The sequence below is a fragment of the Lynx rufus genome, unplaced genomic scaffold (genome assembly GCF_022079265.1).
Source record: "Lynx rufus isolate CCGP_SWC_20201006 ecotype Redwood Valley unplaced genomic scaffold, mLynRuf1.p SCAF_13, whole genome shotgun sequence".
In the NCBI taxonomy this organism is placed as follows: Eukaryota; Metazoa; Chordata; class Mammalia; order Carnivora; family Felidae; genus Lynx; species Lynx rufus.
This window is the reverse complement of record NW_025814827.1, coordinates 41,595,019-41,610,830: the sequence shown is the minus strand read 5'-3', so window position 1 is coordinate 41,610,830 and position 15,812 is coordinate 41,595,019. Positions and strand designations below refer to the sequence as shown.

The 15,812-nt window shown below is 37.1% G+C and overlaps 1 protein-coding gene across 1 annotated transcript; it reads left to right on the top strand.

The window, feature by feature from the left end:
* Positions 1 to 14,234: 14,234 nt before the first annotated feature.
* On the top strand, positions 14,235 to 15,173 carry LOC124508127 (olfactory receptor 4F15-like). Its single transcript, XM_047074543.1, has one exon. The coding sequence runs from the start codon at positions 14,238 to 14,240 to the stop codon at positions 15,171 to 15,173; it is 936 nt and encodes a 311-aa protein (XP_046930499.1). The 5' UTR covers positions 14,235 to 14,237.
* The last annotated feature ends 639 nt before the right edge of the window (positions 15,174 to 15,812 follow it).

The following is a 15,812-nucleotide window of genomic DNA, read 5'->3' as shown; positions in this document are numbered from 1 at the left end:
TCCACAATGACCAGCAATGAGCATTATTTGTGTACTTGTTGGTCATTTGTACATCTTTGTAAAAATCCCCACACAACTCCTTTCTCCATTTTTTATTGGAATATTTGGGTTTTTTGCTCTTGAGGTGTTCATAGATTTTGAACATTACCCTCTTATCAGATACATGGTTTGCAATTTCCCATCCACAAGTTGTCTTTACTCTTTGTTGATGGTTGCTTTTGCTGTGCAGAAACTTTTAAGTTTGATGTAGTCCCACATGTTTGTTTTTTACTTTGTTGCTTATGCTTTATGTATCATTTCCAAAAAAATCATTACCAAGACCATATCTAGGAGCTTTTTTCCTAATTTTCTTCTGTGAGTCTCATGGTTTCAGGTCTTACATTTAATCTATTTAGAGTTAATATTGAAGTGGTATAAGATAGAGACCTAGGCTCATTATTTTATACCAGAATACCCAGTTCCTCCAGAATTTATTGAAGACACTGTCTTTTTTCCATTAACTATTCCTGGTTCTTATTTCAAATACTAGTTGAATATATATGGCTGGCTTTCTTTCTAGGTTCTCAATTTTTGTCCATTAGTTTGTCTATTTTTATGCTAGTACCACATTTGTTTTTGAAGGCTACATAAGATGGGTGCCTGGGTGGCTGAGTCGGTTAAGCATCTGACTTCGGTTCAAGTCATGATCTCACAGTTCGTGGGTTCAAGCCCCGCCTCAGGCTCTGTGCTGAGAGCCCAGAGCCTGGAGCCTGCTTCAGATTCTGTCTCCTTCTCTCTCTGCCCCTCCCCAGCTCACACTCTGTCTCTCTAACTCTCTCTCAAAAATAAACATTTAAAAAAAAAGAAGGCTACATAAGAATGTGCTCACAAGTACAAGCACTGTACTTTAATGCCAACATGTGGGTACAGAGGAAAACAGAGAAAGCCAGAGAGGACTAACAGGGTAGGGGGGATTGCACGTGATGAGAAGTGCCAGTTTCATCATGCCACTGGCCTTGGATTCTTTGAGGACTTACCCAGTTCTCTGACTGATCTCTCACTGGGAACTGCACCTCTGTGGAATGGTTCCTGGTAACAGACAGGGGCAGGGAGCAAAATGTGGGGGGACAAGAACAGAAAATAAACCATGGACTGAATTCCTTCTTTTTTTTTTCTTTTCTTTTTTTTTTTTTTTTTTTTTTTTTATAGGAATCAAGAACATCTGATTTACCCTAGCACTTAGCACACTACCCAGACTTTCAGGGGTAAGAGCTAGATTATTTCCTACAGAAATGAATAAATTGACAGGAGCAGTTATTCTGCACTCCACTCCCCCATTCTTACCCCCCCTCTTTGTTAGTGCAACTACATTCTAAGGGAAATCTTTAAAAACTTTTTAATGTTTATTTATTTTTGAGAGGGAGACAAACAGAACACGAGTGGGGGAGAGGCAGAGAGAGACGGAGACACAGAATTCAAAGCAGGCTTCAGGCTCTGAGCTGTCAGCACAGAGCCCAAGATGGGGCTTTAACTCCCAAACCGTGAGATCATGACCTGAGCGGAAGTCAAATACTTAACCAACTGAAAATCACCCAGGTGCCCCTAAGGGAGATCTTTAAATCAGAGTGGGTATAGTGGAGGGTAAATCTTTGACATAATAAAACAGAGAAAGTCTGCTGTAATTAAGCCCTGCATACATCATGATCTGTTTCTAGTTTTAAAACTAGAACAAATTGGAAAGAGGAATTAAGATGGCAGAGAAGTAGAGAGAGCCTGGGCTTTTCTCATCCCTCAAAAACAGCTGTAGTGAGGTCAGATCACTTGGAACACCCAGGAAATCAATCTGAGGACTGGCAGAAGGATCTCCAAGATTGGAGGGAGACAATGTGACGGGTGCAAAGGGCATGAAAGTGAATTGGGGAGAGAAAAATGGTGGTGCCATGGAGGGAAGGGAAACATTCCCATGAAGAGACAAAGGGAGAGAAACAGAGAGGGGTTGAGAGATTGTGGTGTCAGGTTAGCACAAGAGGAAAGCCTCTCTGGACCATGACTGGGGAGGGAGAGGTACTGAATGTGGCAAGTTTTTTGCAAACAGTGTGTGGAGCTCGAACTCTGAGGTTTTGGAAGTGTGTGACTTTCTCCAGAGTGGAGCTGCAGTGTGCACTCCTGTGGAGGAGGGAGCTGGCCCTGGAGTACATAGCATGGTGTGGGGACCTCTTGGGTCGCACTGGGAAAGGACATTCCCCTTCCTGGAGTACATTTGGAAGAGGGTATATTTCCTCTACAAAGACAAAAGACCCTGCAGGTGCCAGCTACAGACCTTCCTTCAGCAGGAAACACTGGCACAGAACAGATAACCTGGCTGCTGCTTTTAGCAGTGCTTCACCATAGATCCTGGGTACCATGCAGGAGTAGGACTGTTTTTCTGGGACAAAAGACATCAGACACAGCAGAAAGAGGCTATCCTCTGCAGGAGGCAGACAGATCCACGCAGTGCTGGGTCCTGTAAAATTTCAAGTTTTGACTCCCATCCACGCACCAAAGATAAAATGCAGCAGAGCTGTCCTGCATGGTGCATGACAGCCCCCACTATTCTATGAGGGCTTCCTGAAGTGGGGGTGTGTGAGATCTCCTGTCCAGGGACCAGAGAGGGGGGTGGCTCCATGTTCTCCTGCAACACTTTCAACAACAACTTCAGAGAGCAACACTGTAGCCCCAGTGGAGGTAACCAAACCCCACACCCCTGCACCTGGCAACTGAACATTTAATGGGGCAAGACTGACTCTGAGCCAGCACAGCAGGGATCTTCATATGTAGATAAGTACATAAGTAGATCACTTATGTGAGCAAATCAGAGCAGAAAACTTTCCTAAGTTTTCCTAAACTTTCCTAACTTCCCTAAACTAACCTGGGGAAAGACACAGACATCAAAATCCAGGAAGCACAGAGGACTCCCATTAGATTCAACAAAAACTGACCAACAGCAAGGCATATCTTAGTCAAATTCATAAAATACTCAGGCAAGGAAAAAATCATGAAAGCAACAAAGGAAAAAAAAAAAGTCCTTAACCTACAAGGGAAGACATATCAGGTTTGCAACAGACCTATCCTCAGAAACTTGACAGGCCAGACAGGCCAGAAAGGAGTGGCAGGATATATTCAATGTGCTGAATTGGAAAAATATGCAGCCAAGAATTCTTTATCCAGCAAGGCTGTCATTCAAAATAGAAGGACAGATTAAAAGTTTCCCAGAAAACAAAAATTAAAGGAGTTCATGGCCACTAAACCAGCCCTGTAAGAAATTTTAAGGGGAACTCTCTGAGGGGAGAAAAGACAAAAGAAAAAAAATACCAAAAGCAACAAAAATGAGAAAGGACTAGAGAACACCACCAGAAATTCCAACTCTATAGGCAACATAGTGGCAATAAATTCATATCTTTCAGTACTCACTCTAAACGTCAATGGACTAAATGCTCCAATCAAAAGACATAGGGTAACAGAATGGATAAGAAAACAAGATCCATCTATATGCTGTTTACAAGAGACCCACTTTAGACCTAAAGACACCTTCAGATTGAAAGTAAGGGAATGGAGAACCATCTATCATGCTAACGGTTGACAAAAGAAAGTTGGAGTAGCCATACTTATCTCAGACAATCTAGACTTTAATATAAGGACTGTAAAAAGAGATGAAGAAGGGCATTATATCATAATTAAGGGGTCTATCCACCAAGAAGTCCTAACAATTATAAACATTTATGCTCAAAATGTGGAACCACCCAAATATACAAATCAATTAATCACAAACATAAAGAAACTCAATAATAATACCATAATAGTAGGGGACTCCAACACTCCACTTACAACAATGGACAGATAATATAAAAAGAAAATCAACAAGGAAACAATGGCTTTGAATAACACACTGGACTGTATGGATTTAACAGATATATTCAGAACATTTCATCCTAAAGCAGAGTACACATTCTTCTCCAGGGCTCATGGAACATTCTCCAGAATAGATTACATATTGGAACACAAATCAGCCCTCAACAAGTACAAAAAGGTCGAGACCATACCATGGATATTTTCAGACCACAATGCTATGACACTCAAAATCAACCACAAGAAAAAATTTGAAAAGATAACAAATACTTGGAAACTAAAGAACATCCTAGTAAAGAATGAGTGAGTTAACCAAGAAGTTAAAAAGGAAATTAAAAAGTACATGGAAGCCAACGAAAATGATAACACCACAGCCCAAAACTTCTGGGACGCAGCAAAGGCAGTCATGAGAGGGAAGTATATAGCAATACAGGCTTTCCTAAGAAGGAAGAGAGATCTCACATACACAATCTAACCTTATACCTGAAAGAGCTGGAAAAAGAACAGCAAATAAAACCCAAAACTAGCAGAAGACAGGAAATAATAAAGATTAGAGCAGAAATTAATGCTATCGAAAACAAAAGAACAGTAGAACAGAGCAATGAAACCAGAAGCTGGTTCTTTGAAAGAATTAACAAAGTTGATAAACTCCTATCCAGTTTGATCAAAAAGAAGGGACCCAAACAAATAAAATCAAGAATGAAAGAGGAGAGATCATGACCAACACAACATAAATAATACCAATAATAAGAGAATATTATGAGCAAATATACACCAGTAAAATGGGCCATCTGGAAGAAATGGACAAATTCCTAGAAACACATAAACTACCAAAACTGAAACAGGAAGAAATAGAAAATTTGAACAGACCCATAACCAGTAAAGAAATCAAATTAATAATAAAAAATCTCCCAAAAAACAAGAGTCCAGGGCCAGGTGGCTTTTCAGGGGAATTCTACCAAACATTTAAGTAAGAGATAACACCTATTCTCTTGAAGCTGTTCCAAAAAATAGAAATGGAAGTAAAACTTCCAAATTCTTTCTGTGAAGCCACCATTACCGTGATTCTAAAACCAGACAAAGACCCCACTAAAAAGTTTCAGAGAGGGAGGGAGGCAAACCATAAGAGACTCTTAAATACTGAGAACAAACTGAGGGTTGATGGGGGGTGGGGGAGAGGGGAGAGTGGGTGATGGGCATGGAGGAGGGCACCTGTTGGGATGAGCACTGGGTGTTGTATGGAAACCAATTTGACAATAAATTATATTTAATGTAAAAAAAACATAAAATAAAAATAAGTAAAATAAATAAATAAAAAGGAAAACTATAGACCCATTCCTTGATGAACATGGAAGCAAAAATCCTCAACAAGATATTAGCCAACCGGATCCAAAAAAATATTTAAAAAATTATTCACCACGACCAAGTGGACTATATACCTGGGATACAGGGATGGTTCAATATTCACAAAATATTCAATGTGATTCATCACATCAATAAAAGAAAGGACAAGAATCACATGATCCTCTCAACAGATGCAGAGAAAGCATTTGACAATGTACAGCATCCTTTCTTGATAAAAACTGTCAAGAAAGTAGGTATAAAAGAGACGGATCATACCTCAAGATCATAAAAGCCATGTATGAAAGACCCAATGCTAATATCATCTTCAAGGGGGAAAAACTGAGAGCTTTCTTCCTAAGGTCAGGAACAAGACAAGGATGTCCTCTCTCACCACTGTTATTCAACATACTATTGGAATTTTTAGCCTCAGCAATCAGAAAACACAAAGAAATAAAAGGCATCCAAATTGGCCAGGAGGAGGTCAAACTTTCACTCTTCACAGATGACATGATACTCTATATGGAAAACCCAAAAGATTCCACCAAAAACTGTTAGAACTGACCCATGAATTCAGCAAAGTCACAGGATATAAAATCAATCCACAGAAATCAGTTGCATTCCTATACACCAACAATGAGGCAACAGAAAGAGAAATCAAGGAATTGATCCCATTTACAATTGCACCAAAAACCATAAAATACCTAGAAATAAGTCTCACCAAAGAAGTTAAAAATCTATACACTGGAAACTATAGAAAGCTTATGAAAGAAATTGAAGAAGCCACCAAAAAAATGGAAAAAGATTCCATGCTCCTAGATAGGAAAAACAAATAATGCTAAAATGTCAATATTACCCAAAGCAATCTACATATTCAATGTAATCCCTATCAAAACAACACCAGCATTCTTCACAGAGCTGCAACAAACAATCCTCAAATTTTTATGGAACCAGAAAAGACCCCAAATAGCCAAAGCAATCCTGAAAAACAAAAACAAAGCTGGGGCATCACAATTCTGTACTTCAAACTGTATTACAAAGCTGTAATTATCAAGACAGTTTGGTACTGGCACAAAAAACAGACACTCAGATCAATGGAACAGAGTAGAGAACCCAGAAATGGACCCACAAAGGTATGGCCAACTAATCTTTGACAAAGCAGGAAAGAAAATCCAATGGAATAAAGACAGTCTCTTCAGCAAGTGGTGCTGGGAAAACTGGACAGCGACATGCAGAAGAATGAACCTGGACCACTTTCTGACACCATACACAAAAATAAACTCAAAATGGATGAAAGACCTCAATGTAAGACAGGAAACCATCAAAATCCTTGAGGAGAAAGCAGGCAAAAACCTCTTTGATCTTGGCCGCAGCAACTTCTAACTCAACATGTCTCCGGAGGCACAGGAAACAAAAGCAAAAATGAACTACTGGCACCTCATCAAAATAAAGATCTTCTGCACAGCGAAGGAAACAATCAGAAAAACTGACAACTGACAGTTTAAAAGTCAACTGACAGAATGGGAGAAGATATTTCAAACAACATATCAGATAAAGGGTTAGATCCAAAATCTATAAAGAACTTATCAAACTCAACACCCAAAAAACAATCCAGTGAAGAAATGGGTAAAAGACATGAATAGACACTTCTCCAAAGAAGACATCCAGATGGCCAACCGAAACATGAAAATATGCTCAATGTCACTCATCATCAGGGAAATTCAAATCAAAACCGCAATGAGATACCACCTCACACCTATCAGAATGGTTAATATTAACACCACAGGCAACAACAGATGTTGGCAAGGATGCGGAGAAAGAGGATCTCTTTTGCATTGCTGGTAGGAATGCAAACTGGTGCAGCCACTCTGGAAAAGAGTGTGGAGGTTCCTCTAAAAATTAAAAATAGAACTACCCTACCACCCAGCAATTGCACTACTAGGTATTTATCCAAGGGATACAGGTATGCTGTTTCCAAGAGACACATGCACCCCAATCTTTATAGCAGCACTATCAACAATAGCCAAAGTATGGAAACAGCCCAACTGTCCATCGATGGATGAATGGATAAAGAAAATGTGGCATATATATATGCAATGGAATATTTCTTGGCAATCAAAAAGAATGAAATCTTGCCATTTGCAACTATGTGGATAGAACCAGAGGGTATTAGGCTAAGCGAAATTAGTCAGAAAAAGACAAATATTATGACTTCACTCACATGAGGACTTTAGGGACAAAACAGATGAACATAAGTGAAGGGAAGCAAACATAATATAAAAACAAGGAGGGGAACAAAACATAAGAGACTCTTAAATATAGAGAATAAACAGAGGGTTACTGGAAGGGTTGTAGGTAGGGGGATGGGCTAAAAGAGTAAGGGACATTAAGGAATCTACTCCTGAAATTATTGTTGCACTATGTGCTAACTAACTTGGATGTAAATGTTAAAAAATAAATTTAAAAAAAAAGAAACTTGTTGCATTTCTATAAACCAATAACTAAACAGCAGAAAAAGAAATCAAGGTATTGATCTCATTTACATTTGTACTAAAAATACGGTTACCTAGGAATAAACCTAACTAAAGAGGTAAAAGATCTGTACTCTGAAAACTTAAGAACGTTTATGAAAGAAACTGAAGAGGACACAAAGAAATAGAAAAGCATTCCATGCTCATGGACTGGAAGAAAACACATTGTTAAAATATCGATACTATCCAAAGCAATCTACACACTTAATGCAATCCCTATCAAAAAACCACCAGCATTCTTCAGAGAGCTAGGAAAAGCAATCCTAAAATTTGCATGGAACCACAAAAACCCTGAATAACCAAAACAATCCTAAAAAAGAAAAGCAAAGCTGAAGTCATTACAATTTCACACTTCAAGGTATATTACAAAGCTGTAGTCATCAAGACAGTATGGTGCTAACACAAAAACAGACACATAGGTCAATGGAACAGAACAGAGAACATAGAAATGGACCCACAACTATATGGTTAACTCATTTTTGACAAAGCAGGAATGAATATTCCGTTAAAAAAGACAGTCTCTTCAACAATAGTGTTGGAAACACTGGGCAGCAACATGGAGAAGAATAAAACCATACTTATACCATATAAAAAAATAAATTCAAAATGGATGAAAGACCTAAATGTGACACAGGAAGCCATCAAAACCCCAGAGGAGAAAACAGGCAGCAACCTCTTTGACCTCAGCCATAGCACTTTCTTACTAGATTCACTGCCAAAGACAAGGGAAACAAAAACAACTTGACTTCGTCAAGGTAAAAAGTTTCACAACAAAGGAAACAATCAAAACTAAAAGGCAGTCTATAATGGGAGAAGATATTTGCAAATAAAAAATCTGATGAAGGGTTAGTATCCAAAATCTATAAAGAACTTATCAAAATCAACACCCAAAAAACAAACAACCCAGTTCAGAAATGGGTAGAAGACATGAAAAGACACTTTTCCAAAGAAGACTTACAGTTGACTAACAGACACATGAAAAGATGCTCAATATCACTCATCATCAGGGAAATACAAATCAAAACCATAATTAGATATCACCTCACACCTGTCAGAATGGCTAAAATTAACAACACAAGAAACAACAGGTGTTGGGAAGGATGTTGAGAAGGGGGAACCCCCTTGCACTACTGGTGGGAATGCAAACTAGTACAGCTACTTTGGAGAACAGTATGGAGGTTCCTCAAAAAACTAAAAAGAGAAATACCCTACAATCCAGTAATTGTACTATTAGGTATTGTACTATTAGGTATTTACCCACAGGATACAAAAATACAGATTCAAAGGGGTATACACACCCCAATGGTTATAGTAGGATTATCAACAATAGCCAATGTATGGAGAGAGCCCAATGCCCATTGACTGGCGACTGGATAAAGAAGGTGAGATATATACTCAGCAATCAAAAAGAATGAAATCTTGCCATTTGAAACATGGATGGAGTTAGCTAGACCAATCATGCTATGTGAAATAAGTCAATCAGAGAAAGACAAATACCATATGATTTCACTCACATGTGGAATTTAAGAAACAAAACAGATGAACATACGGGAAGTGGTGGGGAGAGCAGAGAGGGAAATCAACCATAAGAGATGGTTAATGATAGAGAACAATGGATGCAGGGAGGTGGGTGGAAGATGAGCTAGATGGGTGATGCATACTAAAGACAGCACTTGTGATGAGCCCTGGGTGTTGTATGTAAGCGATGAATCACTGAATTCTACTCCTGAAACCAATATTGCACTGTATGTTAACTAAATTTTAAAGAAATAATAAAAATGTAATAAATTGAGATGAAACTTCAAATGAGTTTGATATCTCATAGGTTCTCAGATAACTCTTTACATCTCACCATCATCTATACCTAAGTGTGGACCAGACTGGGAGAAGTAAAAACAGAAGGTCATAAATTTGGTGTTGACTTTTGTCAGCTGCTTTTTCTAGGTCTCTTGAGATGATCATATGATTATCTTCTTTCATTCTATTAATGTGATTTATCATATTGATTGACTTGCCTATGTTGAATCATCCTTTTGCATCCCAGGGATAAATGCAACTTGATCATGGTAAATGATCCTTTTAATGTAATATTGAATTTGGTTTGCTAGTATTTAGTTCAAAAATTTTCCATCTATATTCATCAGATATATTGACCTGTACTTTTCTAGTAGTATAGGTATCAGAATTATGCTCACCTTTTAGAATGTGTTTGGGAATGTTCCTTTCTCTTTAATTTCTTGGAAGGGTATGAGAAAGGCTGGAGTCTTAATAATTTTGTTAACCAAAACCTCTACATACTCGCTTCGCATTTGGCCCCACAAGTGTGTACTCAGCTCTGAGTATGGGGAATGATCTACATGCAGGACTTCAACTAACTTAGTTTGCAACCTTCATCTTGAATATATATGAAGATGATGAAGATCGATGTGAATGATTCTTCTACTGTACCATCTTCTGCCTAACTTGCTTAATGTAGGGTAAGATCATCAAACTTCTTATGTAACAGGCCAAAGACTTTGTGGACCATATGGTGTCTGCTACAAGTATTCGACTGCTTGTTATACCTCAAAATGCCATAGATAATACATAAACAAATGGTTGTGTCTGTGTTCCAATAAATTTATTTAAGGAAGAGGCAGTGGTCCACATTTGACCCATGGGCCATAATTTGCCAACACTTAATCTAGAATAACATTTTTAAGCTTTTTATTTGTCCAACAATTTAGCATGGTCTCATAAGCCTTATGTCCAGTCAGATTCAGTATGTTTTAAGGAAACAAAAGCTACATAAAGATATTTATTTATCCCCTCATTTCACGTACTTTGTGATGAATTTTGGAATAGTTAATAGATAAAAAATGTTAAATGGGGACAAATCACAAATGCTGATGGGAATGCCCCCCTTGCATAAAGCATCTTGCTTTTTCTGGAAAAAAAAATATTGATACATAGGGTTAACTCTCTCCCACTCCGTAAATGAGGGCATCTGCAACAATTGTGGGGAACTTCTCACTCTTTCCAACTCAGTAAATCTAAGTAAGCTCATGTTTCCACATATCTTGTCTTAAATGAGTTATCACTCACACACCCAAGACATTGTGTAATATACAAGAGATAGTCTAACATCTTCTATCCTCCCTTACCTCCCATCACCAAATAACTCTTCTATTTTTCTCTTGAGCCAATTAACATAAGCATAGCCATCATTCCCAGGAGAAATCAATAAAAGGTTTGTTATTAGAAATCTCAGAAACATCACTAGGTCACTAACACCTACTGCTACTAAATTAACTGTATTTTCACTGGAAAGAAACACATTTTGTCTGAGAGGTGATTATACTACAAAGCAGAAATCAAAATTATTGAGTTTCTACAAATGCTGCTGCACACTCTAGAACAGAACAGGTAAGTTAGAAAAATATTCCTAATATTGAACAATACCACAGAAATCTCTTTCATACTTTGATTTCACGTTTTTCTTTTCTACTTGCATATTTTCCTCCTGTCTCTAGTTATTCTAATGCTTTGAACACTGTTCTATTTTAATCAAAATATATACAAAACCATATTATGCCTGAAGATACTTCAGAAATATCTGAAATGACTGACATTTATGATGTCCCTTTCCTGTTTTGGTATCTTAAGGATCCTTGATCTGTTACCACTTTCTTCATCATTTTATGTGATACTTCACATTTCTCACTGTGGGGACCAAATATATTCAAGTATACCTTGCCCACCCAATTCGCACCCATTCTCCTAAGAGATTACATCAATGGAAATGATTCTCTGCCCTCATACAGGTATGGTGTGGTGAGTCAGTTCCCTCCACTTGGCATATCTGATAAAGCATTTGATGATGTGAGCCAATGACTGAGTCAAGAATTAAAGGGAGAATGATAAGAACGAGTATGACTTAGTAGAACTGGTTTCCATCAGTTCTGAAGAGAACTGCTATTAGAAGCAATCTAGATAGCTAAGAGTAGAGATTAAAAGACAAATTCATGAATATGGATTGGCAAAATGAATTTTAAACAGCTTTGCTTCCTGTGTTTTCAGTCTTAGGATGGTTATAATTCCTCTTAGAGGAGAGGGAATATTCAATCACTAAAGTCAAAAGACTTAAATTCTATCTGATTTTCTGTATCACCTACTTGAAAAATTTCCCTCCTATGTTCTGAATGTTAAAGCCAAAATATCTGGCAAGGATAGCAACCAACTCTTAGGGGACTCTACTTTCAGAGAATTTCTGATTCTTTAAGTTCTTGAAGAAATAAAAAGAACTAATTTTTTAACAGGTTTGAATTAACTCTCCCCATGCTCTGAGCATGAACTCAGTATTTCAGGATAAACTAAATGTAAGAACTAATTCCTTGTAAGTCTTGAACAAAAGATGGGGTCCTCTTTAGATGATAGCTATAGTTGTGGTAAACATAGCACAACATATAAACCTGTCAAATCACTAAGTTGTACACCTAAAACTAGGGTAGCATTGTATGTCAACTATACTCAAATTAGAAAGAAGGAAAGACAGAAAGAAAAGGGAAGGAAAGAAAAGAAAAAGGAAAGAAAAGAACAAAGGAAAGGAAAGGACAGGAAGTAAAAGGAAAGAAAAGGGAAAAGGAAAGGAAAAGGAGCAGAAAGAAAGAGTGATCACAACATAGTATTGTGCAGGGTTACTGGTAAGTCTGTTTTCACTACACATTTTTAGCTTTTCTCTTTAGACAGATTTCATCAGTCAGTCTTTAATCTGTTTTAGAAACTATAAAGAAATATTAGGAACCATAAATTTCAGTGGGCAAAGTAGAGTGGCTTATAATAGTGCTTTCCTGTTCTTGAAATAGCAAACACACCAGTATTCTGTAAAATGCCTTTCAGTTACCAATCATTTGTATTCCTTGACCCAAAACTCATTCACATATATTATTTTTCTTTAAACAAGAAAGCACTGTAAACTTCTGGTTAAAATTCAGTGTAAAACACCAAGGTTTTCTTCATAGTACAGCCAGAAATTGTCATTTATTGACTGAGAAATGTTGGTTTAACAAGGACAAGTAAAACTATAAAACTAGTAACAAAATAATAGTGATAAAAATAATTAATCTATCACATATATGCATACTCCACTCCCTCCATTTAACCTTAAACTTAACCTCATTTTTCCCATCTCCCAAGCCCCCTCCCCTCAGGCAACTACCATGTTCTTCTCTATATTTATAGGTCTGTTTCTTCCTTTACGTAATTTTTATTGCATAACATATTCTTTTGTAACCAATTTCTGTTATTTAGTAAGTTAGTGGAGATTTCAATAAATCTAAATTTGCATCATTTATAATGGCCATACTCATGTTGGTATTAGTTCTAGAAATTCCCCTTCCTGCATATCTTCTCATATCCTATTATATCTTTTAAGTGTACCTTTAATTTTTCACTTTAGGTTAAATAATGAATGGACCCAAGTATATAATATACATACACATCTTCAACCTTTCTACTTATTCAAAGTGATAACAGATACTCCCCCTGAAAAAGTTGTTGGTAGCAATTTTACTCACCTTCAAATAGCATTTTAGCTGAACTAAGCTTCAAGTATTTGAAGATAAGCTCTCATGACCTTTATCTTTGATGACTTTTGGGGGTCTTGTAATTTTTACATGCTCTTAGTGTATCATAATTAAATATTTTGCTTCAGTGAAAACACCATTATTTCTCAGTTCCATATTTGAATTGCCACTCCTTAATCCTAGAACAGACTTTTCAAAAGCACAAAATCTCTCCCAATCCTAGAAAAGTACTGAAAAGCCTTTTCCTGAGTCTGCTGACAGTCCAGGGTTTAGACTTTCACTGATTTAAAGTAAATTTTAACTCTTTGCAATTAACTGGTTGCAATATTGCCACCACAATATTGGAAACTATCAGAGGACAAGCCTTTTTCATTTTAAGCTATGCTTCCCCTAATATTCAACACTCTTTCACTCACTGGCTGGCCACTATTCCATAAATGATTAATGCCTGAGATTTCACAGGTAAGAAATAAAAGAATAATCAGAGAGTACATTCTGCTACAGTATGTGTGCACAAATATGATTAAGAGTATGAACATTCAAATTATGGCTATTTATGACATGTAAAATGTTTTCTTGAATGTATACGGAGAAGACTGAAGAAGCCCAAACTATTGCACAATGAGCATGGTAAAGAAACTCTCTACCAGGAGATGTTACTCTCTGCCCCTAATTCCTCCATTTACCTGATATACTCCCACATGACTTCTTTCCTTGACACTCTAGCCTAACTTTTGATTATCTCATTTCTATTTATTTATCTTCCTTTAACCTGCCCTTTCTGTATGTGTTCTAACTTCAAAATTTGACTTGTAACATATTTCCCACAAAATCACTGAGGGGCAAAAACATATCAATGTGAAATACCTATATTTCTCAATTCTTCCTTATTTTCTACCTTCAGAACACTTCAGCGTCTTCTCTACTGATTGAGTCAATGGATGGACCAAATGACACTGTGGTATCTGAATTTGTATTGATTGGTCTTTCAAATTCATGGGAGATGCACCTTTTTCTCTTTGGGTTCTTCTCTGTGTTCTACATGGGAATTATCCTGGGAAACCTCTTCATTGTGTTCACAGTAATTATTGACTCTCATTTACACACCCCCATGTACTTCCTATTGGCCAACCTCTCCCTTCTTGATCTAGGTCTGTCCTCTACCACAGTGCCCAAAACGATCTCTGATCTTTTCACTGACTGCAACATCATTTCCTTTCCAAAATGCATGATACAGATATTTTTTATTCACGTCATGGGTGGAGGTGAGATGGTGCTGCTCATAGCCATGGCTTATGACCGGTATACCGCAATCTGTAAACCTCTCCACTACCTGACCATCATGAGCCCCAAAATGTGTGTCTCCTTTGTAGTGGCTGCCTGGATAGTGGGGATAATCCATGCTGTATCTCAGTTTGTTTTTGTCATAAACTTGCCCTTTTGTGGCCCTAATGAAGTAGATAGTTTTTACTGTGATTTTCCTCGCGTCATGAAACTTGCTTGTGTAGACACTTACAAGCTAGAGTTTGTAATCACTGCCAACAGTGGGTTTATATCCATGGCTACTTTCTTCTCCTTAATTATATCCTATATCTTCATTTTGGTCACTGTCTGGAAACGTTCTTCAGGGGACTTGTCCAAAGCATTTGTCACGTTGTCAGCTCACATCACTGTAGTGATTTTGTTTTTTATGCCATGCATGTTTCTCTATGTGTGGCCTTTCCCTACATCATCACTGGATAAGTATTTGTTCATTGCCAACTTCGCTATCACCCCCGTCTTGAATCCTGCCATCTATACATTAAGAAACAAAGACATGAGAGTGGCCATGAGAAGACTGGGCAAGCGGATTATGGATCCTACTGGTATCTAATAATGAATGAAGCAGATCTAGATATCACATGATGCAGGCTTACCAAGGATACTGAAAGTTACATGTCTGTCATCATTACTATGATAAGAACTATTTGGGGAAATACTTCAACAAGGTCCACCAGTAGAAATTGATTGTGAAGTCACAGGTGACTTTATGTTGCTAACCACAGAAAATAAGTTGACTTTACTTACTTCCATTGAGAAGAGAGAGGAGAAGAGAAAACTGAGCTAATTTGCAGGAATAAACTTAACATTCAAATACCATTTTCTGGAACTTATTAATTGTATTTATTCTCAATTATGATGACATACCTCAAACAATTGATAAATATATCTCATAGTAAACTAATGGATTTAATAAATAAAATGTGACTGAGTAAATCAAAATCAATAAATTCTGTTTTCTAATTCGTATGTTAATTTTAACTTAGAATAAGAAGAAAATCAACTGTTACTTATGTCAAGGATGCTCTTTTAGCTTTTTGTTTAAATTTGATTGTAAGTAGAGAGAGAAATTCTTTAACATTATGAATATTTTCAATAAATACAAGGTAGGATTTCTGAAATTTTGTCTATTATTCTAAAAATGAAGACTTTAAAAAATTCAGTTATCTTAGTTAGTTTTCATTAAAAAAAA